Source organism: Grampus griseus (assembly GCF_964374135.1).
Source record: "Grampus griseus genome assembly, chromosome: 3".
Lineage (NCBI taxonomy): Eukaryota > Metazoa > Chordata > Mammalia > Artiodactyla > Delphinidae > Grampus > Grampus griseus.
In genome coordinates, this window is record NC_139019.1 from 59,965,445 (window position 1) to 59,992,851 (window position 27,407).

Genomic DNA, 27,407 nt, shown 5'->3' on the forward strand with positions numbered 1-27,407 from the left:
TTGCCACATATATTAATTACTTTTATATTTTTACCCTGTATTTGATTGATTCTGAGATGGCCTTTCTTCATGTTTAAACAGTCCTGCAATTGAGATGCATCTTACAAGCAATGGTATGTCACAGTTTAATTGGCACCATTGTTTTCCTTGCTTGTGGTACATAAATCAAAATGACGTTTTGAAATCAATGGCGTCTTAGGGTTGATAAAAAAGAAATAGTATGTTGACAGAGAATGGAGAAATATCTAATTTTAATGATTCACAACTACTCTTGGATATGTTTTCCTCCGAGAATTGAATAAGCAATTTTTTAAAAAATAGCGTTAATGAATTGGGTTATTCGGTAATTTACTGAGCAACTTCTATGTACAAGAAGACGCTGTGTTCTGAGGATGATGAGGGGGAATACAGGGAAGAAGGAGATGGTCTCTGCTGTATTTTCTCCACTGGTTTAAGTGTCAGGGCTCTCCTTGGGGAATGATACTGCGCGAAATTCCCTTTTTAAAAAGCTTAGAAACCTGACCAGTGACTCTCAATAGCAGTTTATCAGACCCAGGGTGCAGAACACACCCCGACATCTGGGAGGAGAAGGGGCTGCGGGTAAACTTTCCCAGAAACGGCCCGTTGAGGGGACCCATTTCCCTTTGCGGTCTGAAAGACGCGCTCACTAGATATGCTCTCTAAACAAAATAATCTGCGGGCTCCTCCCTGCGGAGCCTCAGCCGCGCTGTCCCCCAGGGGCCCCTCAGCCAGAGGCTCGAGTGCCCTCCCCCTCTTGACTTGAATTTGGCCGAACTCCATTAAACTCGAGTCGCAGCGTGCAGAAAGTGTGAGTTACCTGGGCACTTCGCCTTCCGGGCATCCCGCTCGCAGGAGGCGCCCAAGTACTGCCCGGCGCGTGGGGAAAGCCCAGCCCGCCCGCCTTCCGGAAAAGGCCGCGCAGGTGGATGCGCAGCGCGGCTGAGAGCTCTGGATAGAGGGAGAAAGTTGCAGCCGTGCCCGAGTGCGAAAGTGGAGAACCTGTTCTTGGTACTGGATGATTGTATCCACTCGCAGTCATTGTGTCGAAGAAATAAGTGCCCGACGTATGAAATAGCTAAGTAGGGAAACAAAGAGAAGCGAGTAAGAAACGTCAAGAATTCTGTTCAAAGCTAAGAGCCCCTTCTCATCAGCAGGCAACCCTGTCTCTACAGTATAAACTTTTAAATTCACTATCCCCAAATTACAAAAACACAAGTCACTTTCAAACTTGTAGCTGAACGCCGAATTTTCAAACGCGGCGCATTGCTCGGCCTGAGGTCCGGCCCGAGGGTAGGGAGGGGCGCATCCCTGATCGGAGGTTCTCTGCCAATGTCTTTGCTCCCCGAGAGCAAAGGTTCCCACCAGACTGAGTTACTGGTAGCTTCGCGTGTCCAAGGCGAAGGCCAAGGAAACAACGTCTCAGTTGCGGGGCACCGTCTAGCAGCCGGGGCGCTGGGCGGCCGGCGCACCGGGAGAGAGGGCCGGCTAGGTCGCCGAGCCCCGTGGGTGGCCCAGAGACTGCAGAGGGACCGGCGGGCGGCGGCCGCGTCGAGGCGCACACTCGACGCCAGGGGACGCCCTTTCCGGCCCGGCGGCCGCGCACCCCGCCCCCGCCCGCGCCCACCGCCCCTTGTCCTGCCCAGCGCCGCCAGACACGCCGAGCAGCCTCCTCCTGCCCAGCGGCTAGCGCTGTGTCTGCCCGCCCCTGCCGCCCTCCGGACCCTGCGCGAGGAGGGCGTGGAGGGACAGAGCGTGCGGCCCGAGCCTCCCGGCGGCGGGGCCCGTCTCCCGGAGCAGCGCCGCACCGACCGCGCCGAACGCCCTGAGCCTCCGGACAATGGGACCGCGGTGGCTGCTGCTCGTCGCCGCGGGGCTCAGTCTATGCGGCCCCTTGCTGTCGGCCCGCGCCCGAGGCCCCAAACCAGGTGAGAGTTGACCCCGGCATTCCCTCCCTGTCCCCACCCCCGGCCTCGTAGCCCGGGCTTCTTCGGGAATGGGGCGGGCGGGAGGAGGAGGGACGCTGCTGCTCCGGGACTCAGTGGGTGCCCCTGACTGCGCCTTAGGGCTGAGATCGCAGTCTCCCCAACTCATATCCAGGTGGGGTGCCCGTCCCACCCCCGCTGCGGGCTCAGCTGATGCCCCTTTGCACTGGGTTTTGGAGGATGCAGCCGGCCCCGCGGCAGGGTTTTGGATATGGAGGGGGAGCGGGGTCGGATTTTCTTGGGGAAGCCTGCGGGACCTCGTTGCATTTGTTGTCACTGTGTGGCCTGTTTCTCCCAGGACCACCCCAAAAAGAAAGGGTTTCACGTTGCTCCGCCAATAAACGTTCCGGGTTTTTCAAGACGCGGTCGAGAACCGCTCCCGCTGAAGTTTTGTCTTGTTGGAATTGTTTTTCTTGCACAGTTTGCAGGCCAGGAAAGTGTTGTCTATAGAGAAAAGCTTAGTGCCTTGGCCCGCTTAGTAGAAAACCACAGGCCTTGTGTGCAGGAGGCGGACATGGTGCAGGATGTTGGGTGCTAACAGGATAGCCACGAGGCGGTGGCGGCGCTCGGGAGGCTTTGTTTGTTTGTTCTCTAGAACCCAGTCTTCCAAGCTTCCAATTGAGTTGAGGAAAGAGAACCCCTCCTCAGAATCCGGCTCCCTCAGACACTATGGGATGAAACCATTTCAGTTTCTGATGTGCCGGGAGCAGGAGGTTTCTCACCTAGAATACATTCATTACTAATAGTGTGTATTTTTAAGTATCTGACTGCGTGAGCAAATAAATGTATTTTCCAACCTCTCGCTCTTAAAGCAGGGCGGAGAAGTTGCTTTTAGCCTGTAAAAACCCTAGTTAAAAAGGGAGGGGGGGGGGCTTCCCTGGTGGCGCTAGTGGTTGAGAGTCCGCCTGCCGATGCAGGGGACATGGGTTCGTGCCCCGGTCCGGGAAGATCCCACATGCCGCGGAGCGGCTGGGCCCGTGAGCCATGGCCATTGAACCTGCGCGTCCAGAGCCTGTGCTCCGCAACGGGAGAGGCCACAACAGTGAGAGGCCCGCGTATCACATAAAACAAAACAAAACAAAAAAAAAAAAAGAAGGGGGGAGGGGGGAAATGTTTTCATTTCTTTGTAGCAATAGTACTTTGTAAGCTTTCAGCCCCCTTTTTTTCACTTAGAAACAAATTCTAGCTGTTTTTCTCATTATCTGTGAAAGACTGTGTACGCTATTGTTTTCACACCAGAAAGAGTGTAGGCGTATGGAAATTAAGAGGTGACAAGAGACAGCATTTTCCCTGCTCTCCATGTTTGCTCAGGGTGAGTTTTGAGGTGATGCTTTTAGGAACACTAAGAGGCCCACATAGGAACCCAAAGATTTTTGGCCTGTGTTAGCTAGAGAAGTCAAGACTGCTGTTTCTGCCACACTTCTTACTTTTTCGTCAACCCGAGTGGGGTGTGCTAGGATGCACAGAGCTGGCATAGGCAGAAGGAGAACTGAATAACATTGGCTGATTTATCTACCCTGGATTCTGGGACCACTTTGGGTGGGAGAGAAGAAAAGAGGATGAGAGAAGAAAAGGAACTCATGTTAAGTGTCATATTCTGAGAAAAAAAAAATGCCATATTCTGAGTCAAACCCTGGCCCCGGAGGCATTTTCAGTTACATTATCTCATTTCACCATCTCAAATGTTTATCCCCTTTTGCTAATTCTGAAATTAAGTCTCAGAGATGATGCACCCAAATTCCAAATGGAGGAGGGGGTCCTGGATGCAAGGAATAAGTGGGGCTTTGTCTTTGGAGTTTTAAATCACTAATAAAATCAACCAAAAATAGATCTGCTTTTTATTATCACCGTGCACCCGCAATTCTAAACAGTGTCTGTGTTAACCAGCTCTATGTGATGTGAGGAGCTGAGAGACCCCAGCTATAGGAAATGCCTCCAGGACTGGCCCTGCCCACCAGTGTGAGCTTTCTTGAAGCACCCTCGGGCTTTTTGTCCCCCCCCCCCCCCCCCCCCGCTCATTTCGGCATTTCCTGCGTTGTCACTTTGTGAGTATGTCGTCTCCCAGGCTGAGGTTATAAGGTTATCCCTGTGGAGTCTAGAACAGATATTCACTCAGCAGATACTTGTTGAGAAATTCCTAAGTTCATTAACCAGTTTACATTCCTTTGTCCAGGCAATTTAAGTGAGATGCTTTCATCAAAGAGTGTCAGTGTCCTAGAGGTGATGTTCATAAATTCTGTAAAGATCTGGAGAGTGAAAGGTACCAGAACAGCTGATGGTGACTGTGGCAGAGGGGTTTGGATGGGAGATTCTGTGTACTACCTTCCTATCCACAGGGTCAAGCTCAATTCCCTAGCATAGAGGGAGGTGCCCCTTCCCTTGCAGGATGGGTCCCTAGCCTTGCCCAGCCTCCCTTATTACAGAGCCTCCCCTATTACATAGCCTGTTACATTACCTGTACTTCACCCGGCCCCCACCCTCTAGTTCAACCTCCAAGGTAGAACTTTCTCTGTCCCCTGGCCACTCCCTCTGGCCAAAATGCCCTTCCCACACCCCACGTGTTCACATTTAATTAAAAACAGCCACCTGATATCAAGAACCTACTACAGCCAACACCCTGCTTAGGTACATGACACACACTACCTTACTTATTCCTCTAGCCACCCTTTGAGTAGATGTCATCCCCATTCTACAGGTAAGGAAACTGAGGTTAAGTCACAAGTGCAATTAAGTGGAACTGGGATTTGATCACAGGCCTTTCTTTCCTAAGTGCAAGCTTTCTCTACCACCCAATGTAGAGGGGAAGCCATCCAGACACCCCACCCCCATCCCCACACCCCGGCCAACAGCAGAGAAGTAATCCTGCTGTGCTTCTCAGAACCCCTGGAAGGCAAAGTCTGTGCCCCGTTGGCTTGGCAGCCCATGCACAGAGGTGTTTAGTAAACATGAATGCATGGATTGTGGTATCCTGCCATTTACTTTCTGAAGCAGATGATAAGGCAGTCTATGAATAGATCCCTATCATGAATGTGCCAATTAATTGGCTGTTACTGAGAGGCTGTGGTCTTCAGCCCAACAAAAGGCACAAAACTGGACAGTGATGCTGCTTTAAGCCAACCAGAAACCTCTGAAAGTCAAATTTCTTATGAATCAGCAAGTACTTTTCTACACGGAATATAGCCAATATTTTATAATAATTGTAAATGGAAAGTAACCTTTAAAAATGGTATGAAAAAGTAAAAAGATTAAATTGTGACAAAAAGAATTAAAGAAAAATAATTGCATAAAGCAATATAAAATTGTACTATTGAGCATATGACCTAGAAATGTAATATATATTTGACAATAACCGTGCAAAGGAGGGGCATAGAACGAAGCTATGTTGGAGTTAGGAATTGACACTAGATGGTAATTTGAATCCACAGAAAGAAATGAAGAGAATCAAAATGGGAAATAAGATTAATATCAAAATAAACTCTATAAATATCAAAATCAATTAATTAATTAAAACTGAGGTGAAATCTACATAGCATAAAATTAACCTTTTTTTTTTTTTTTTTTTTGCGGTACGCGGGCCTCTCACCGCTGTGGCCTCTCCCGTTGCGGAGCACAGGCTCCGGACGCGCAGGCTCAGCGGCCATGGCTCACGGGCCCAGACGCTCCGCAGCATGTAGGATCTTCCCGGACCGGGGCACGAACCCGTGTCCCCTGCATCGGCAGGTGGACTCTCAACCACTGTGCCACCAGGGAAGCCCAAACTAACCATTTTTAAGCATACAATTTAGTGGTATTTAATACATTTACAATGTTGTACACCTACCACCTCTATCTAGTTCCAGAACATTTTCATCACCTCAAAAGGAAACCCGGTCCCCATCAAGTACTCAGCCCTCACCCTCCCTACCCCCAACCCCTGGCAGCTACCAATTTGCTTATTGTTTCTCTGGGTTTACCTCTTCTCCATATTTCATATGAATGGAATCATACAATGTTTGGCCTTTTGTATCTGCGGAACTATATCCCTTTTACTATGGGATACTCACAAAAACCCCAGAAGCATCATTAGGAACCACGGCCTTGGTTTATTTTTGACTGTGATGCTAGTATCAAGGGCTCACAGTTTCAATGTTGAGCATTTTCTGTTTGTTTCCCTTTTTTGTGGTTTCTTTCATTCTGCCTTTCACCCTCTCATGCTTATGCCTAAGACTGTCAGAGTATATAACTCTCTAGATTGAGCTTCCCCCAGACACTCTCTCCCACATTGACCTTGGGATAAGGCTTGGAAAAACCCACGCAGTTACACCTCCTTTTCCTCCATGCCAAGGCATCCAATGATGTTTTGCCACTTAAAAGGCCATTACGGGCCTTTATACATTTATTTGCTTTCAAAAGAACCTGCTGTTGGAAATAACAGGAATAATCTGAAATTTGCACTTCAAAACACATGTATTGAATTTTAGGAAAGGACATAATCTAATCTCATCTATTTATATTTCAAGTCTATGGTGGATTAGAAGTCAGGTATTATGGTATATTAAAGGAGTGTTTTCCAGTATTTTCTTTTTTGCTAACCAGCCGTAAGAACTGTAAGAAATATGCTTTACATGATGACACAGCTGCTGCCTATGTGTGCAATAACTATCCGTGGGCAATCATAGTGTATAGAAACAGAAGTTTTCCTAACCAGTACTCACCTTTACCACAGGCTGTGCATTCCAATATTTTCTACACTATTCTATCTTTTAAAAATCTTGTTAAAGTCCTGTAAATTGATTTCATAAGCACTGTCAATTCTCTGCCATCATTTAAAACCTAGTGCAGCAGGTGCAGTGCACTGTTCTGCAGTTACCACAACTGAAGTACTTTTTGGCTTTACAAGAAGAGTTCTACTTTCCAGGAAGTGCTGTTTATGATGGTTTCTATCATATCTAGAACATAATTTGTTTCAGTTCAGGTTTACAAACTTCAGTAGAACTTGGGCGGGGTTGGAGAGTGGAGACAGCTTGGTTCCGGGGGAATTGGTGATTATAAACATCCTTTACTGTGAATTAGTTTTCCTTTCAGCTCTTCTTGGAGAGTAGAGAGCAGTGTTCCCAGGACACTGGGCTCAGGGCCTGTAACTTTGGGTGGAGAACAGGCCTGGAGGAAGGGGGAGAGCCAGGGAATCAGAGTCCTTCCCAGAGAGGCCTGCTAGTGTTTTGACCCCACAAGTCAGGCCCTGGCCTTCAGGAGGGGACCCACACACTTCTTAGTGCCTGCAATGGCCTTGGGTGCACTGACATTTACATTTTCTGGTTGCCTTTACTTCCTGTAACCTCCGCTCTCCCAGCTTTCCCCCCCGGTTTGCTTTCCTATGCTCCCTGTGGAGTCCCTGCTGCAGAAGGTGGGATGGGAGGAGAGGCAACCTCATATACTGGCGATCTCTTCTTCATTCTACAGCCAGTGTTTACCTTAGTCTACCTTTAATTCTGGCTTTTCCGTAAGAGGTTTTTCTTCACTTACTTGCTCTTACTCTGCTGCATTTGGGACAATATTTTAAAAATTTGTTTCTCCGTTTAGTCCTTGAACATCTCTTTACTACATCTGTCCTGTGAGGACTGGGTTGTTGGCATGTGGCTGGTGTGTCACCAAGGTCAGCAGGACTCCTGATTCCCAAGCAACACCTGTGCACATCATCAACTGAACTTATACATTCACATGGCCATGTCCTGCCTGCTATAGTTCAAAAGGGTGGGTAGATTCATTTGTTTGGTGAAATGCTTAGAGAAAAAAAGTAGTACTCTTTTAGGAGTAGGTCCTGAATTCACAACTTTTTTAAAGAGACAGGGTAAGGTGGTGTGGTTCAAAGGGTATGAGCTTTAGAACCAGGCAGATCTGGATTCAGATCCCAGCTCCTTCACTTCCTAGCTGTGTGACGTTGGATTAGTTACTTAGCCTCTCTGTGCCTCCATGTTGTCCATAAAAATGGGGGTTATAATGCTTATCTTGTAAAACATTGTAAAAATGTTACAGTTACATGAAGTAAGTTAAGCGAAGTACCTGGCACATAGTAGGTGGTTGACAAATGTTAAGTGTTCTTCATATACCAACTCCTCCATATTCCAGAAAAACCTTGGAGGGGTTGGTATCAAATGAATTCTCTCAGTGTAAAACTGTGTTCACACAAACATTCAAGAACTTTTCCCCCCTCAAAACTAAGACAAACAAAAGCAAAAACTCTTGTCCTTAGTTTTTTTTGTTTGCTTGTTTGTTTGTTTTTTATCCCTCCAATTGTTCTACGGTCAATCTTTTTTTTTCTTTTTTTAATTTTTGAATTTTATTTATTTTTTTATACAGCAGGTTCTTATTAGTCATCAATTTTATACACGTCAGTGTATACATGTCAATCCCAATCTCCCAATTCATCACACCACAATCCCCACCCCCCCGCTGCTTTACCCGCTTCCTGTCCATACGTTTGTTCTCTACATCTGTGTTTCTATTTCGGCCCTGCAAACTGGTTCACCTGTACCATTTTTCTAGGTTCCACATAAATGCATTAATATACGATATTTGTTTTTCTCTTTCTGACTTACTTCACTTTATATGACAGTCTCTAGATCCATCCACGTCTCAACAAATGACCCAATTTCGTTCCTTTTTATGATTGAGTAATATTCCATTGTATATATGAACCACATCTTCTTTATCCATTCATCTGTCAATAGACATTTAGGTTGCTTCCATGACCTGACTATCGTAAATAGTGCTGCAATGAACATTGGGGCACATGTGTCTTTTTGAATTGTGGTTTTCTCTGGGTATATGCCCAGTAGTGGGATTGCAGAATCATATGGTAATTCTATTTTTAGTTTTTTAAGGAACCTCCATACTGTTCTCCATAGTGGCTGTATCAATTTACATTCCCACCAACAGTGCAAGAGGGTTCCCTTTCCTCCACACCCTCTCCAGCATTTGTTGTTTGTAGATTTTCTGATGGTGCCCATCTAACTGGTGTGAGGTGATACCTCATTGTAGTTTTGATTTGCATTTCTCTAATAATTAGTGATGTTGAGCAGCTTATCATGTGCTTTTTGGCCATCTGGATGTCTTCTTTGGAGAAATGTCTACTTAGGTCTTCTGCCCATTTTTGGATTGGGTGGTTTGTTTTTTTAATATTGAGCTGCATGAGCTATTTATGTATTTTGGAGATTAATCCTTTGTCTGTTGATTCGTTTGCAAATATTTTCTCCCATTCTGAGGGTTATCTTTTCATCTCATTTATGGTTTCGTTTGCTGTGCAAAAGCTTTTAAGTTACATTAGGTCCCATTTATTTTTGTTTTTATTTCCATTACTCTAGGAGGTGGATCAAAAAAGATCTTGCTGTGATTTATGTCAGAGTGTTCTTCCTATGTTTTCCTCTAGGAGGTTTATAGTGTCATGTCTTACATTTAGGTCTCTGATCCATTTTTTTTTTTTTTTTTTTTTTTTTTTTTGCGGCACGCAGGCCTCTCACTGTCGCGGCCTCTCCCGCTGCGAGCACAGGCTCCGGATGCGCAGGCCCAGCGGCCACGGCCCGCGGGCCCAGCAGCTCCGCGTCACGCGGGATCGTCCCGGACCAGGGAACAAACCCACGCCTCCTGCACCGGCAGGCGGACTCCCAACCACTGCACCACCAGGGAAGCCCTCTCTAATCCATTTTGAGTTTATTTTTGTGTATGCTGTTAGGGAGTGTTCTAATTTCATTCTTTTACATGTAGCTGTCCAGTTTTCCCAGCACCACTTATTAAAGAGACTGTCTTTTCTCCATTGTATATCCTTGCCTCCTTTGTCATAGATTAGTTGACCATAGGTGCGTGGGTTTACCTCTGGGATTTCTATCTTGCTCTATTCATCTATGTTTCTGTTTTTGTGCCAGTACCTTATTGTCTTGATTACTGTAGCTTTGTAGTAGAGTCTGAAGTCAGGGAGCCTGATTCCTCCAGCTCTGTTTTTTTCCCTCAAGGCTGTTTTGCCTATTCAGGGTCTTTTGTGTCTCCATACAAATTTTAAGATTTTTTGTTCTACTTCCGTAAAAAATGCCATTGGTAATTTGATAGGCATTGCATTGAATCTGTAGATTGCTTTGGGTAGTATAGTCATTTTCACATTATTGATTCTTCCAATCTAAGAACATGGTATATCTCTGCATCTGTTGGTATCATCCTTAATTTCTTTCATCAGTGTCTTATAGTTTTCTGCATACAGGTCTTTTGTCTCCTTAGGTAGGTTTATTCCTAGGTATTTTATTCCTTTTGTTGCAGTGACAAATGGGAGTGTTTCCTTAATTTCTCTTTCAGATTTTTCATCATTAGTGTATAGGAATGCAAGAGATTTCTGTGCATTAATTCTGTATCCTGCAACTTTACCACATTCATTGATTAGCTCTAGTAGTTTTCTGGTGGCATCTTTAGGATTCTCTATGTATAGTATCATGTTATCTGCAAACAGTGACAGTTTTACTTCTTCTTTTCCAATTTGTATTCCTTTTATTTCTTTTTCTTCTCTGATTGCCATGGCTAGGACTTCCAAAACTATGTTGAATAATAGTGGTGAGAGTGGACATCCTTGTCTTGTTCCTGATCTTAGAGGAAATGCTTTCAGTTTTTCACCATTGAGACTGATGTTTGTTGTGGGTTTGTCATATATGGCCTTTATTATGTTGAGGTAGTTTCCCTCTATGTCCACTTTCTGGAGAGTTTTTATCATAAATGGGTGTTGAATTTTGTCAAAAGCTTTCTCTGCATCTATTGAGATGATCATATGATTTTTTTTCTTCAATTTAATATGATTTGTCACATTGATTGATTTGCATATATTGAAGAATCCTTGCATCCCCGGGGAAAATCCCACTTGATCATGGTATATGATCCTTTTAATGTGTTGTTGGATTCTGTTTGCTAGTATTTTGTTGAGGACTTTTGCATCTATATTCATCAATGATACTGGTCCGTAATTTTCTTCTTTTGTAGTACCTTTGTCTGGTTTTGGTATCAGGGTGATTGTGGCCTCAGAATGAGTTTGGGAGTGTGCCTTCCTCTGCAATTTTCTGGAAGAGTTTGAGAAGGATGGGTGTTAGCTCTGCTCTAAATGTTTGATAGAATTCACCTGTGTAGCCATCTGGTCCTGGACTTTTGTTTGTTGGAAGATTTTTAATCACAGTTTCAATTTCATTACTTGTGATTAGTCTGTTCATATTTTCTATTTCTTCCTGGTTCAGTCTTGGAAGGTTATACGTTTCTAAGAATTTGTCCATTTCTTCCAGGTTGTCCATTTTATTGGCATAGAGTTGCTTGTAGTAGTCTCTTAGGATGCTTTGTATTTCTTCAGTGTCTGTTGTTAGTAACTTCTCCTTTTTCATTTCTAATTTTATTGATTTGAGTCCTCTCCCTCTTTTTCTTGATGAGTCTGGCTAATGGTTTATCAATTTTGTTTATCTTCTCAAAATAACAGCATTTAGTTTTATTGATCTTTGCTGTTGTTTTCTTTGTTTCTATTTCATTTATTTCTGCTCTGATCTTTATGATTTCTTTCCTTCTGCTAACTTTGGGTTTTGTTTGTTCTTCTTTCTCTAGTTCCTTTAGGTGTAAGGTTAGATTGTTTATTTGAGATTTTTCTTTTTCTTCAAGTAGGCTTGTATAGCTATAAACTTCCCCCTTAGAACTGCTTTTGCTGCATCCCATAGGTTTTGGATTGTCGTGCTTTCATTGTCATTTGTCTCTAGGTATTTTTTTATTTCTTCAGTGATCTCTTGGTTATTTAGTAAGGTATTGCTTAGCCTCCATGTGCTTGTGTTTTTAACTTTTTTTTCCCTGTAATTCATTTCTAATCTCATAGCATTGTGGTCAGAAAAGATGCTTGATATGATTTCAATTTTCTTAAATTTACTGAGGCTTGATTTGTGACCCAAGATGTGATCTATCCTGTAGAATGTTCCATGCACACTTGAGAAGAAAGTGTAATCTGCTGTTTTTGGATGGAATGTCCTATAAATATCAATTAAATCTATCTGGTCTGTTGTGTGATTTCAAGCTTCTGTTTCCTTATTTATTTTCATTTTGGATGATCTGTCCATTGGTGTAAGTAAGGTGTTAAAGTCCCCCACTATTATTGTGTTACTGTCGATTTCCCCTTTTATAGCTGTTAGCAGTTGCCTTATGTATTGAGGTGCTCCTATGTTGGGTGCGTATATATTTATAATTGTTATATCTTCTTCCTGGATTGATCCCTTGATCATTATGTAGTGTCCTTCCTTGTCTCTTGTAACATTCTTTATTTTAAAGTCTGTTTTATCAGATATGAGTATTGCTACTCCAGCTTTCTTTTGATTTCCATTTGCATGGAATATCTTTTTCCATCCCCTCACTTTCAGTCTGTATGTGTCCCTAGGTCTGTAGTGGGTCTCTTGTAGACAGCATATAGATGAGTCTTGTTTTCATATTCATTCAGCAAGCCTGTGTCTTTTGGTTGGAGCATTTAATCCACTGACGTTTAAGGTAATTATCGATATGTATGTTCCTATGACCATTTTCTTAATTGTTTTGGGTTTGTTTTTGTAGGTCCTTTCCTTCTCTTGTGTTTCCCAGTTAGAGAAGTTCCTTTAGCATTTGTTGAAGAGCTGGTTTGGTGGTGCTGAATTCTCTTAGCTTTTGCTTGTCTGTAAAGTTTTTGATTTGTCCATAGAATCTGAATGAGATCCTTGCCAGGTAGAGTAATCTTTGTTGTAGGTTCTTCACTTTCATCACTTTAAGTATATCATACCACTCTCTTCTGGCTTGTAGAGTTTCTGCTGAGGAATCAGCTGTTAACCTTATGGGAGCTCCCTTGTATGTTATTTGTCGTTTTTCCCTTGCTGCTTTCAATAATTTTTCTTTGTCTTTAATTTTTGCCAATTTGATTACTATGTGTCTTGGCGTGTTTCTCCTAGGGTTTATCCTGTATGGACCTCGCTGCGCTTCTTGGACTTGGGTGGCTGTTTCCTTTCCCACGTTAGGGAAGTTTTCGACTATAATCTCTTCAAATATTTTCTCAGGTCCTTTCTCTCTCTCTTCTCCTTCTGGGACCCCTATAATGCTGTTGTTGCATTTAATGTTGTCCCAGAGGTCTCTTAGGCTGTCTTCATTTCTTTTCATTCTTTTTTCTTTATTCTCTTCCGCAGCGGTCAATTCCACCATTCTGTCTTCCAGGTCATTTATCCGTTCTTGTGCCTCCATTATTCTGCTATTGATTCCTTCTAGTGTATTTTTCCTTTCAGTTATTGTATTGTTCATCTCTGTTTGTTTGTTCTTTAATTCTTCTAGGTCTTTGTTTAACATTTCTTGCATCTTCTCGATCTTTGCCTCCATTCTTTTTCCGAGGTACTGGATCATCTTCACTATCATTATTCTGAATTCTTTTTCTGGAAGGTTGCCTATCTCCACTTCACTGAGTTGTTTTTCTGGGGTTTTATCTTGTTCCTTCATCTGGTACATAGCCCTCTGCCTTTTCATCTTGTCTATCTTTCTGTGAATGTGGTTTTTGTTCCACAGGCTGCAGGATTGTAGTTCTTCTTGCTTCTGCTGTCTCCCCTCTGGTGGATCTGTTGTCCTTAGTTTTTAGTGGCAAGTAAATGTGCATAAAATATTTGCTTTTCTTTTTCTTCTTTTTTTTTTTTTTTACTTTTCATTATGGAAATTTTCAAACATACCAAAAGTGGACAGTGCAATTACCCCCATATGTTGTTTTATCTGTATCCTCACTTTCATCCTCCCCAAATGGACAATTTTAAAGCAAATCCCAGACATTGTATCATTTCATCCATAAATGCCTCAGTATATATCCTTAGAAATAAGAACTCTTTTCTTCACGTAACCACAATACCATTATAACACCTAAAAAAAAGGACAATTTCTTAATATCATGTACTATTCAGTCGGTGTTCACATTTTACTGATTGTCTCATAAATGCTTTTTACAGTTGATTTATTTGAATCAGGATCAAACACGGCCCACTGTTGCATTAGGTAGATGTGTCTCTTAAATCTTTTAGTCTGTAGGGGTTTTCCCTCTCCTCCTGTTTCAAGGCTGTTTGTCAGAGAAACAGGGTCATTCGTCTTCTAGACTTTTCTACATACTGGATCTGGCCAGCTGCATCTTGTAGGGGTGTTCAACATGCCCTTCTGTCCTCTGTGTTTTCTGTAATGTGGTCCATCTGGAGGCTTAACCTGATCCAAGTTTGTTTTTCTGCAAGACTACCTGAGCAGTGGCGCTGTGTACACACCTGTTTCATCACCTCAAGATTGTCTCTCTTTTTGAGATTTTAAGGTTACTCTTTGGACTCAGGTGTTGTCAGGTGATCCACTTGTTAGAAAGTTCCCTATCACCTATCCTTTCACCTAACGTTTTTAGCAACAACTGATGACCATTGTACTAAATCTGATTTCACTAAGAGCTGTAAGATGCGTTTCTAAATCTGTTACTGTTTCTGTGTTTATGAGCTGGAATTATTTTATAAAATAGAAATTTCCTTCATTGACTATTTGGTTTCCCTGAAATATTTTGCTTATAGAAAAGGCAAGATAACTGCTTGAACCTTGCTTTTATTTACCAATTTTCAGACTGGGTCCCCTCATTTCCTCCAACAGTGACAAAAAAGGTTTTATTTTCCTTTGAGCATCATTATGAACTCATAGATCTTAACAAATATGACATGTTTCCAGTGTTTCCATTCATTTCCATCATTATTCTCTTAATGATTTTTGGCCAGTGGGGAGCTCTCTTTGGATCGACTTCAGAGCCTTTCTGACCTGACCCGAATATTCTTTGAAGACGTTCAAGACTCCTCTTGTGTCTTTCCTCCCCCCAGATCCGGAACCAGCCATTTCTTTAAGGAGCACTTCTTTTCATGGTGTGCGTTTGCATTTGAGACAGTGGAGTATTCCTGTAATGTTGCTGCTTTCTGCTTGGAGTTAGTATGTTTCCATCATTTTTCCATCATCCTCTTTATTTCTCTTTAACCTGTAGTGTTAAGTCACTCGTGGAGAAATGCAGGGGGTACATCTCTCGTGCTCTGTGTGTGAATGTAGGCGAGGTCCTGGGACTTCTGCTTTCTTAATTCCCAGAAAGCATGAGCCCTTATAGGCCCGTGCTCTGAGTGGGAACCAAGGCTGGCATGTTGTAGGAGGATGAAATGGTATAAATAACTTCCAGGATCACATGGGACCTTGAGAGAGCATCTGGTCACCACTCTGCTTCCAAGGCCAGATCTCGTCAAAGTCAGAAAAAGCACTGTGCCTGACTAACTAATTTTTAAAAATCTTCAGAGTTAGAGTCCACATTTAAGCTCGTTAGCAATATGCTATGGTCAACAACAAAATTACTCTAGAGCCATTTTAGAGAAACCTAAATTAAGTGAAACTTAGCAACAAGTATGAGAACCAATTTTAGGACCTGACTTAGTTTTTTTTTTTTTTTTAAACCATAACTTAAGAATAAAAACACAGATGTGCTACAAGAGCTTTTTGTACGCTGACAGGCACTTTCTCCTTGACCTATGAGTTGGGCTAGGACTAAAGGAAAAGCAAGATACCCAAACTCAAATTTCAACCTAAGGGGCTTGAGCTAGTTGGATTTATCTAGTCACCTGGAATTGGTTTTGTTCTTTCTTTGATGTTGGTATATAGTTAAACAAACAAAATTTGCTGACATTCTGTAATCCCATAAAAGCCAAAATATCAAACCTATGTTGGCAAGAAAAGGTGATACCTTAGGTAATGATATTTAATCAAGGGATTATGCATTCTTCCTGGGCTCCAGCCTATAAAATGTCATGTTCCAGTGGGTATAATGTTTCTGTCATAAACACCATACTGCCCAAGAAGGCCTAGCCAGGGAAGAAATTTTTGAAAACAAATACTCTTTCCCAAAGTATTAAATACAGAGTAAACCCTAATGAGAGTTTAATTTTCAGACCAAGTGATGGCATCTAAGAGCTTAGTTGTGAGTGTTCAGTAGTTTTCAAGAGGTGTCACTCCTCTAGGTCATGTCCTGATGCTCACGTGTGTGTGCACACATGCGTGCCTGCACTTTTCTCCCTTCCATGCGTGACAAGAGTCCTCATTCTGGCCAGGTCTCCAAAGCTACAGCAGAGGGTCGTGTTGTTTTAAGGTTCCTGTGGGTCAGCGTTTTTGAGGACACATATCTTTGTGGACTTAAAATGCCAGAACTCATTCATTCTTTTCTTCCGCTTCCCACACATCCTTGACCTCGAGGGTAGCCTCACTTCCCACAGGGGCCGTTGTACCAGGGTCAGGCCCCCATGTGACTGGATCAAGATGCAGAGAGTGAATTAGATGCCTCGAAAGGGGAAGGAAGCGATACTTCGGGAAAAGGTTGATAAACCAAACAGGGCTAAATGTTTAGGAAGAGAAGAGGGACAGATTCCATTTTAATTTAAAATGATTGAGAGTGAGCAAAAAGCAAACCACATTGAAGTGATAGGGGAAGAATAATAATTTCTTACACTGATTAATTTTTGAAGTTTACAAAGTGAACATATATCCTATTTAACATGTGATGCTCCTGGCTGCCAGATTTGTAGGCCAGACAGGTATTAGGATCCCATTTTAATGATTCTGAGACTGAGTTCAGAGCAGTTAAGTGATTCCTGGTAGAGCCAGTATTAGAATGCAAATCCATGATTAAAAGCCAACTTAAGGTCCATACCTACCACATGTGGGGCAGGGTACTGGAGACTCAGAGTTAAATAGGAACAGTTTCCTACCCTTGGGGAACAGTCTAGCTGTATATGTGTACTCAGAGGCTCATCACTGCAGATTGGTTTTTTATTAATTTTTACTGGAGTATAGTTGCTTTACAATGTTGTGTTAGTTTCTGCTGTACAGCAAAGTGAATCAGCTATACGTATACATATATTCCCACTGTTTTGGATTTCCTTCCCATTTAGGTCACCACAGAGCATTGAGTAGAGTTCCCTGTGCTATACAGTAGGTTCTCATTAGTTATCTATTTTATACATAGTAGTGTATATATGTCGATCCCAATCTCCCAATTCATCCCATCCCCGCCTTCCCTCCTTGGTATTCATACATCTGTTCTTTACGTCTGTGAAAATGATACAGATCACTGCAGATTTTTTGTTCTTCCTCTGTGAGAGATCTGCCAGATCACCCCTTTACCCTCAGGGGACCCACTCATGCTCTTGCTGAGGTCATCTGACCTCAAGTTTTCACTACCAGGCCCTGTTCTACTGTGTATCGGTTGGTGCTACTCTAGGTTTGCTTTTCATTTTGGAAATGGATGCCAGTTTATTGTATTTTATTTTCTAGCTCTAGAATTTCCATTGGTTGGTTTCGTTGCTATTTTCTATTTTTTCATTCATTTCAATGAAATCTTTTTCTTCCCTTCATTGAGCATAGTTGCAACATACCCTTTAAAATCCTTATCTGCTAATTCCAACATCCAGGTCATCTTGGGATTGGTTTCCATTGATTGTCCTTTTCTCTTGCGACTGGGTCACACTTTCCTGATTCTCTTTATATCGAATGATTTTGAATTGTCTGATGGACATTATCCTACTGTAAAGACTCAAGATTTTGTTTTATTTCTCCAAAGAATGTTGGTGTTTTTGCTTTAGCAGGCAGTTAATTTGGTTGAACTCAAACTGCAAACGTTTCCTCTTGAGCAAGAAGTTCAAATAACACTTCCGTTCTTTTAACACATTATTGACCCGGGGATTTTTGCAGAAACTAACACCTGTGGCCAAAATACATCTCCAGTCAAAAATGTGTTAACTCTAGCAGTTAACTCTGCTTCACATCTTCCTTGAGTGTGCAGGTTCTAGAGTCAACCCAAGCCTGGGGCAGAATTTGCACTGGAATTTGGTGCTCTCTCTATCCCTCTCTGAATTTTTCTTTTCTGAGATTCTCTCCTCACTTTCCAGTGATTGTAGTTGCCCTGAACTCTGTCCTCTAGTTCTTCAGGCAGTAGAGACTGTGGGTTTTCTATCTGAGTTTCAACCATCTTTTGTGGCACTGACTTTGGCCTTCTCTCAAGCTAAAAGCCACTGAAAACAAGAAACCCATCGGTTGCCATCCTTTCTTTGAAGATCCATCCCTCCCCTCCCTGACATGACCCTGTGAACCTAAATAACTTCAGGTCATTGATTTGGGGGAGGAAAGGGATCCAGAGTTTTTTGTAATTTTTGTCTAGGGTCTTGTAGGACCCTACAGAAGCAGAACTATCTCTTTTATTGCATTATGCCTCTCTGTGTAAGTTTTTGTTTGCAGGAAGGTTCCACTACTGAAAAATAAAACTGAAAGCTTAAAAATCCACTGTACTTACCCAATTTCCGGCCAGTTTTCATTCCTCTAACATCACTTCTGAGTGACGTGTGTGTCCAGCCTTTGTGGCCAATGCCTCCAGGGATAGAAACCTCATCCTTTTCCCCCTGTGGTTTCTCTCCCCACTCCTCAGCTTGCCAAGGCCCAGCAAAGGCTCTCTCTGTCTGAGTCTCCTCAGTGACAGAATGTTAGCAAAGCTCCTGGGAAGGAAAAGCTGGTTGAGTTCCAGTTGTTAAGTGCTGCATTTCTTTGATGAACATTTCACACGGATGTTTTTGGTGGAGGAGGGTAATAAAAGAAGGACGTTTGCAACTGACTTCTGGTTGATACTCAAAAGAGCCTGGTTGGCCTGGCATCTGCCTGTGTGCATGTGGCATTTTGGAACTGAGCTGAGGAAGGCCACTGGCCTAGGACCTCTGCTCCACTGGCCCGCTAAGGAAGGAGACAGGAAGATGACGGTGTGGTAGGTACCTTGTGATTACATTAGACGATAACCTGAGACTGTGGCTTGGACCCAAATATGACGAGAGATTTGCGACATTCTACTGTGTAAACCAACTGAAGCTAGTAAAGGACAGCTACTGTCACCTGGATAACGGTCATGGAAATGGGTGCCCTCGGTCCTACTCAAGTTCACCTGTAGCTCCGTAACCTTTAAGATGTTCCCTCAACTTTCTATGTGGATTTTTCCACAAGGAAGAACGGATTTCAAGGGGTGGCCACAAGCTAAATGGAGAAAATGTATACATGCAGACATACGGACGAAAGAGAAGTCACATAGCCTGGGAGTGATTTGTTTATATAGACAGTGGCTCGTATAGAAAAGAAGTTACGGCTCTTTTCTTTCACATCACGTCCTCAGCCTTTCCTGATGTCTGCAGATCTCTGAAAGTGTATCGTTCACCTCATATCTCTGAGGAGCAGAGTTTGAAAAGGGTTTGCTGTGTCAGAACAAAATGTGGTACACTACTTCGAGTTAGCTAATTCCCTGATAAAGTCTGTGGTCCCCTTGGGTATCACCTGCTCCTTACCACCCACTCTCCCAGGAAGAAAACAAAAAGCAAAAGTAAAGTGTACCCTCTCCTTGTCTCTTTTGCCTTTGTAATTCGTTTTAAAATTTTTACTTTTCAGAGTCAGAAGCAACAAATGATACTCTGAGTCCCCGGACATTTTTTCTCAGGAATCCCAATGATGTATTTGAACCAATCCCACTGAAGGAGGATGAGGACCAAAATGAAAGTGAATTCACAGAAGACAGATTAAGCTCCGGCAACAGAAGCAGTCCTCCTCAAAAATTACCCCGCGAGTTCATCTCAAAAGATGCCTCAGGATATCTGACCAGCACCTGGTTGACGCTCTTTATCCCCTCCGTCTACACCGGCGTGTTCCTCGTCAGCCTTCCTCTGAACATCATGGCCATCGTCGTGTTCACCTTGAAGATGAAGATCAAGAAGCCCGCCGTGGTGTACATGCTGCACCTGGCCATGGCAGACGTGCTCTTTGTGTCTGTGCTCCCCTTTAAGATCAGCTACTACTTTTCCGGAAGTGACTGGAGATTCGGGTCTGCCATGTGCCGCTTCATCACCGCTGCGTTCTACTGTAACATGTATGCCTCTATCATGCTCATGACGGTCATCAGCATTGACCGGTTCCTGGCTGTGGTATACCCCATGCAGTCGCTCTCCTGGCGTACTCTGGGAAGGGCTTCCTTTACCTGTCTGGCCATCTGGGCCATGGCCATCGCGGGGGTGGTACCTCTGCTCCTCAAGGAGCAGACCACCCAGGTCCCGGGGCTCAACATAACCACCTGTCACGATGTGCTCAACCAAACACTGCTCGAAGGCTACTACTCATATTACTTCTCGGCCTTCTCTGCCATCTTCTTTTTTGTGCCGTTGATCATTTCCACAGTCTGTTATGTGTCTATCATCCGATCTCTTAGCTCTTCCACGGTTGCCAACCAGAGCAAGAAGTCCCGGGCTTTGTTCTTGTCAGCTGCTGTTTTCTGCATCTTCGTCCTTTGCTTTGGACCCACAAACATCCTGCTGATTCTACATTACGCATTCCTTTCCCATAATTCCATGACAGAGGCTGCCTACTTTGCCTACCTCCTGTGTGTCTGTGTCAGCAGCATAAGCTGTTGCGTTGACCCCTTGATTTACTACTATGCTTCCTCTGAGTGCCAGAGGTACCTCTACAGTATCTTATGCTGCAAAGAAAGTTCAGATCCCAGCAGTTATAACAGCAGCGGTCAGTTGATGGCAAGTAAAATGGACACCTGCTCTAGTAACCTGAATAGCAGCGTGTACAAAAAGCTGTTAACTTAGGAAAAGGGACCGACAGTGAGTTAAAAAGAAAATGTTAAAAAAGCAAATAACCTAAGGATTCTACTTAGTCCCTGACAAAAAGTATTTACTTTACCATCTAAAACAACAAATGTATGATGTACATGCCTCCTTATGAGAGCCATTAAGCATATATATTTGTTAGTTACAGGAAAAAAAAAAAACAGGAATAGAAAACAATGTTATTACAAGAGAGTGTTACAACAAGAACTGAAATGTCACTTTTTTCGTAAATTTACGTGATGTATTTTAGATATATGTGTGTGTATATGTGTATTTATACACATATACTTGTATCATTTGCAGTGCAGTATAGAATAGGCACTTTGAAACCCTCTCTTTTTTTCACCAGAGATTATGGAAGTAAACTCTGATTCTCTGATTTCATATGCAAAGTTTAGGCTGGAGTTTAGCCCTGAACATCTGAAGAAGTCCATCGATAGTGAGGGATTCTACAGTTTGGACTTATACAACTTTTGCCAATAAGTGTTTTGAAATTGTCCGACAGCAATGTTTAAGTTATTGAGGGATGAGACTTAGTACTATCTGTGTGTAGAGAAAGTTCTGCTGTTTTTCATGTTAAACGTATCAAAGTTTGAATTCTAAAAATTATTAAAACAGATAATATGGGTAGCATTTTTGCTGTTTTGCACGCCATGTGTGTAAACTAAGAATGAGCAGAGGTCCCACCAGTGACCTGAGGCTGGCTTTCAAAGCACCGTGCCCCCAGATGAAGGACTCCAAGCAGTAGATACAAGACAGGGCCAGTTCAGAGAGATCAGGACCACCGTGTTTGCTATCTCCTGCTGGGATTCCCTCAAGGATTGGCCATGCGCTTATCATGTTTATTAGAAGTTGGTGAAGTAGGATGTGCTATCCCAAGAGATAATGGATATAAAAGACTGCCCATTTTAAGAATGGAGAAAGAAGACACGTTCACTTCTAGCAGTTATGCTGCAAGGACCATTCCCAGGTGGAAACACCTATATAGCAAACATGGACACCCATCGTGTGCTCTAAGCACTCTAATGGGTGCTGGGCAAATAGAGTTGAGTCAGACTGAAACCTGCTCTCAAGAATGACAAAGTGGGCCGATACACAGAGTGGGACGTGGGAAAGAAACACATCATTAGGTAAAGAAGTGCTTTTAGCCAGATGTCACCAAGCAAGTTCCACATAATCCTGGCAGGTAAAGAACTTTGAACATTTGGGTTACTTCTTCCTGTGGTTATAACTTGAGATAAACATAATATAGTACAGGAAGCGTGTTTTTAAAAATAACTCCTTCAGTAACAGAATATGAAATGTTTTATTACAATGTTATTCAAGCAAGATAAAAATTATAAATTCTGTACATAATATGATCGCCAATCTGACTATGTATCAACATGAAAACAAAGTTTTACATAAAAGAGATTGAAAAAAATAAACCAAAATGACAACTAAGGATAAAAAAAGATTAAGTCCTTCAGTCCGTCTTAATTGGGCCCTATTTACAAATGTTTTGTTCAATAAATTACTCAAGTCAGATTTTTAAAACATTCATTATGTTAGTCGGATTAGAAATGGCAGAAGAAAATGGAATTGACTTTGAAATCCAGGAAAATTATTCTCTATTTTCCATTCACTTTTCTTAAGAGTTAATGAGATGATTTTATAAGCTATGATGAGTATCAAGTACAGAATATCCTCATGTATTTGAGAAAATAATTTGAAAATTAGGTTGAATTATATCTTTTTTTCCTTATGAAAAAATGTTGGCATTTTAAACAAAAAGAGCAGAAACTTGTAAGGCAAGTACTTACCTATTTAAAAGAGCAAATTGTTTCCAAATGCCATAGAACGATTTACATAAAAGTATGTCTTGTAAGTAGAAGGTAACATTGTTTTTATTAATTTAGTTACGATACTCATTTTATCCAACTTAGTGGAGATATACTGTCATTGTTCATTCATTCTGTTTATATTAAAATACCTCTGACTTAATAAGACTCATTACTGTATTATCAGTATGTACTTATAAAATATTACATCACTGTTTTTACGTTCTTTTTTTTAAAAAATGTATGTAACCTCTATTAATAAACCTGAAAGTTTGCTTGGTATCTGTTTGGAATAAGATTTTATTGTATCTTTAGAGCCTGTCAGGAAGGCCAGTCTAAGGATTTAGCTGAACAGCGGTTAATGAAGAGGTGATTTGCAGAGGCATGGCCAGGGTTAAGGGAACCAACAAGAGCTGGTGAAGCACCCCAGGGCCTAGCAATTAGGGAAAGCTGTTACCACCCCAGGCCTAAAACGAGTGGAGGAGGGAATACACAGACTCTGCTCCCCCCACCCTCTGATCTCTTGCTGATGCCTCCCCATTGCTCCTGATTTTAACTTACCCCCAGAGGTCAAGGGAACCTGGGTGATGGAGCCCATAAACGTCAGCTTCTTGGGGCACAGAGAATGAAACTTGAAGAAAAAAAAAAGCACAATCTCTACCAAAGGCATTGGGTGATTAGATCTCTGTGTCTTTTTTTTTAAATCCGTTCTTAGGAAAATTCAAGGTTATGTCACTGAGAACATGCTCAGATTCCTGGGTTATGAGCATCGTGGATAGAGTCTGCAGTTGTTTTTTTTGTTTGTTTGTTTTTTATTGGAGAGTAGTTGATTTACAATGTTGTGTTTGTTTCAGGTATACAGCAAAGTGAATCAGTTATACATATACATATATCTACTCTTTATTTATTTATTTTTAAATTTTTTTTAGCCACACTGCGGCATGGGGGATCCTTAGTTCCCCGGCCAGGGCTCGAACCTGTGCCCACTGCAGTGGAAGCCCACAGTCTTAACCACTGGACTTCCAGGGAAGTTCCTACCTTTTTTAGATTCTTTTCCCATATAGGCCATTACAAAGTATTGAGTAAAGTTCCCTGTGCTATACAGTAGGTCCTTATTAGTTACCTTTTTTTTTTTTTTGCGGTACACGGGCCTCTCACTGTTGAGGCCTCTCCCATTGCAGAGCACAGGCTCCGATGTGCAGGCTCAGCAGCCATGGCTCACGGGCCCAGTCGCCCCGCGGCATGTGGGATCTTCCTGAACCAGGGCACGAACCCGCGTCCCCTGCATCGGCAGGCAGACTCTCAACCACTGCGCCACCAGGGAAGCCCATAGTTACCTATTTTATATAGTAGTGTGTATATGTCCATCCCAATCTCCCAATTCATCCCTCCTCCCCCACGTCCTCTGGTGACCATACGTTTGTTTTCTATATCTCTCACTCTGCAGTTCTTTCCTAGTGAAGAGAGAAGCAAATTAAATGTCAGAGGATACATATGTCGAAACTCAAGGAAGGGCCACCCTTGAGTGACAGTTCTTTGCCATCTAACACTACCTGGGGCAGAGGGAGGATGGGGAATTAAAAGCAAAGTTACAAGTACCTCTGAGAGCTGAAAAGCAACCCAAAATTCTGATAATGTTCTTCTAAATTCATAGTCAGCAGAAGAGTTATTTCAACGGAACAAGAATTCTGTTAGCACACAGAATTTTTAAGTTAACACACAAGCTTAAGTTTCTGAGGCCTGGAGTCTCCACAGCATTTCAGAAATGGATGTATTGAATGAAGTCAGCCCAGCTCATGACCACCAGAAAAATAGGATTCCCACTCGAAACAGAAAGTGACCTTTAAGCTCTTTTGTTGTTATTTTTCAAAATATGTTTGAAATCAAGAAACAAATTTTCTTAACACAAAAAAGCATGTTTTTTCCACCAAGTCAAAAATAGGATTTTAAAGGAAAAGGAATTCTTGACTGTTAAATACATACATGGAAAATTTGGAGTTATACTTTTGAATTTAAGAAGTTAAGAGAAATGTCGGCATGTCCTTCAGGAAGTCTTGAGCTCTGAGAGCAAATGGAAAAACTTAAGCAACGTTTATGATGAAGCTTTTTTCCTGAGGCCTGGACCTTCCGCTAGTAGCTTCTCACCTAGGGGCCATAATGAAATTTACTGGGAAAGTCACCAAGAGTAGTTTCCTGGCAGAACCGGCACAGCTGTGTGGCTGTTCCTTTCAAAATTGCTAGACCAAATGTGCACGGAGAATAATGAACCGCAGGATGAGCTGAGTGTGATTTGTGGAGAAGGTGCAGTTAAGGAAGCTGTGATCTGAGCAGAGACGAGAAATGCTCCAATTCCACGATCCCCAGAGCCCTCGAGACCCTTTCAGGAGATGCACGGGGTCAGAACTCTCTTAAGACTAAGATAGTGTTTTGGTCTGATTCTCTCACGAGTATACAACTGTGTTTTCCAGAGGCCGGGTGACGTGGTAGCACAACAGACTGAATGCAGGAGCAGATATGAAAATCTGACTCTTCCATTTAGCCAGCCATTAAAGAGGTTTGCCAAAATAAAAACCAAGGTAACTGTCTTCACGAAATCACTGTTTTGGGGGAAATTTTTCTTTGTGAAAAATATAGTATTTATGTTAACATGTAATGGATTTTTCATTATTCTTTTAATTATTTTTTTCTTGAAGTATAGTTGATTAACAATGTTGTGTTAATTTCTGGTGTACAGCAAAATGATTCAGTTATATTGATACATATATTTATATTACTATATTCTTTTTCAGATTTTTTCCATTAGAGGTTATTACAAGATATTGAATATAGTTTCTTGTGCTATACAGTAGGACCTTGTTATTTATTTTATGTATAATAGCTTGTATCTGCTAATCCCAAACTCCTAATTTGTACCCTGCCAACTTCCTTCCCCTTTGGTAACCACAAGTTTGTTTTCTATGTCTGTGGGTCTGTTTCTGTTTTGTAAATAAGTTCATTTGTATCATTTTTTTTAGATTTCACATGTAAGTGATATCATATATTTGTCTTTGTCCGACTTCACTTGGTATGATAATCTCTAGGTTCATCCATGTTGCTGCAAATGGCATGATTTCATTCATTTTTATGGCTGAGTAATGGGTTTATTGTTATTTTATTTTATTTTTTATTAATTTATTTATTTATGGCTGTGTTGGGTCTTCGTTTCTGTACAAGGGCTTTCTCTAGTTGTGGCGAGCGGGGGCCGCTCTTCATTGTGGTGTGCGGGCCTCTCACTGTTGCGGCCTCTCCCGTTGCGGAGCACAGGCTCTAGACCCACAGGCTCAGTAGTTGTGGCTCACGGGCCCAGTTGCTCCGCGGCATGTGGGATCTTCCCAGACCAGTGCTCGAACGCGTGTCCCCCACATCAGCAGGCAGACTCTCAACTACTGCGCCACCGGGGAAGCCCTATTGTTATTTTTAACTGAAAGAAATATTTTCAAAAATTCTCCATTTTAATGTCTAATATGGTAAATAGAAGCAGGGGTTTGCTGCTAAACCCAATCTCCAGAAAAAGAAAAAAGGCTCTGATACGTAGCATTTGCCAATTTCCACGGTGTAAATATTCCCTCTGCTGCCAATTTCAAGCTTCTGATGGTTTAACAGTTGGCTTGAGAAATTCCTGAATATTGAATTCTCGTGAGCTGGTACAAACTGACTCCAGCACACCACTGGATATAACCTGCATAAACAAAAACTCTTTGGGGTCCTCATAATTTTTAAGTGTATTGAGGTGTTCTCAATCATTTTTAAGTGTAGTCTCAAGAAAATTTGAGAACACTGGTCTTATGCAGGATTTCTCAACATTGTCACCTTCAAGAAGACATGGAAACTGGTCATGTTATAAAGCACAAAGAGGTAAACAGTTGGTTCACAGCTACGGGCCACCATATTGGGTTTCTGGCAGCCTCACAGCTGAGGGGATCATTATCTTGGAGCAACAGAAGTTGATTTCAGGCAGCAGGTCCGGTATGGCCTGGTGAATGGAAAGTTTTGCATGAGGCCTGGTTTCCAGCCAGCTGCTATGACCCACCTGTGGTGGCATCTCTATTAAGAGAACAGCAAACGCCATGCTTCTTGTCATGGGAACTGCACATTGGTCTTCTGGAAACACAAAACTAGACGTCAGATTCAGCGGCATCTTGAATTCCGATAACATAGTATGTTTCTACCCAGCTGGCTGGTCATCACGTCAGGAAAGGATTCATGAACCCTAGAGAGTTAGCTTTGAAAGCTGCACTTATAGTAGCCTGAAGATGTCGGGGTGGGTGGCAGAGCCAGTCAGGCTGTTTTGCTCATCTTAATAACCACAGAATTGGGCCATTTTAGTGTGCTGCTGTGCGACCCATGCTGGGGAGTGAGAACACGACTGAGGCGGGGATTGTCAACACTGAGACTCATTGAACAGCAGAACTTCAGTTGTTTTGTGTGTGTATGTGGTTTTTGTTTTGTTTCTGTTTTTTGGCTCTGCAGCCTGCGGGATCTTAGTTCCCAGCCCAGGGATCGAACCCGTGCCCCTGCAGTGGAAGCACGGTGTCTTAACCATTGGACCGCCAGGGAAGCCCCAAATCTTTACTTTTTTTTTTTTTGGTCATGCCGTGGCATGCAGGATCTTAGTTCCCCAACCAGGGATTGAACCCATGCCCCCTGCAATGGAAGTGCAGAGTCTTAACCACTGGACCACCAGGGAAGTCCCTGTTATGTGTGTTTTTGATGTTTCATTTCTTATCATGAGATACCTAGTTACTCTTGGAACTGGCCAAAACAAAGTAAAAGAAAAAAATTTTTTTCAGTGTTTCTCCTCCAGGAACTGATTTTGGGGTTTAAACATAAAATGTAAT

The 27,407-nt window shown here is 42.5% G+C and overlaps 1 protein-coding gene across 1 annotated transcript; it reads left to right on the forward strand.

Moving 5' to 3' along the window:
* The first annotated feature begins 1,741 nt into the window (after positions 1 to 1,741).
* Positions 1,742 to 22,804, forward strand: F2R (coagulation factor II thrombin receptor). Its single transcript, XM_082651912.1, has 2 exons — positions 1,742 to 1,946; positions 19,494 to 22,804. Exons 1-2 carry the CDS (start codon positions 1,859 to 1,861, stop codon positions 20,687 to 20,689), a joined length of 1,284 nt encoding a protein of 427 aa, XP_082508038.1. The 5' UTR covers positions 1,742 to 1,858; the 3' UTR covers positions 20,690 to 22,804.
* Positions 22,805 to 27,407: the final 4,603 nt, after the last annotated feature.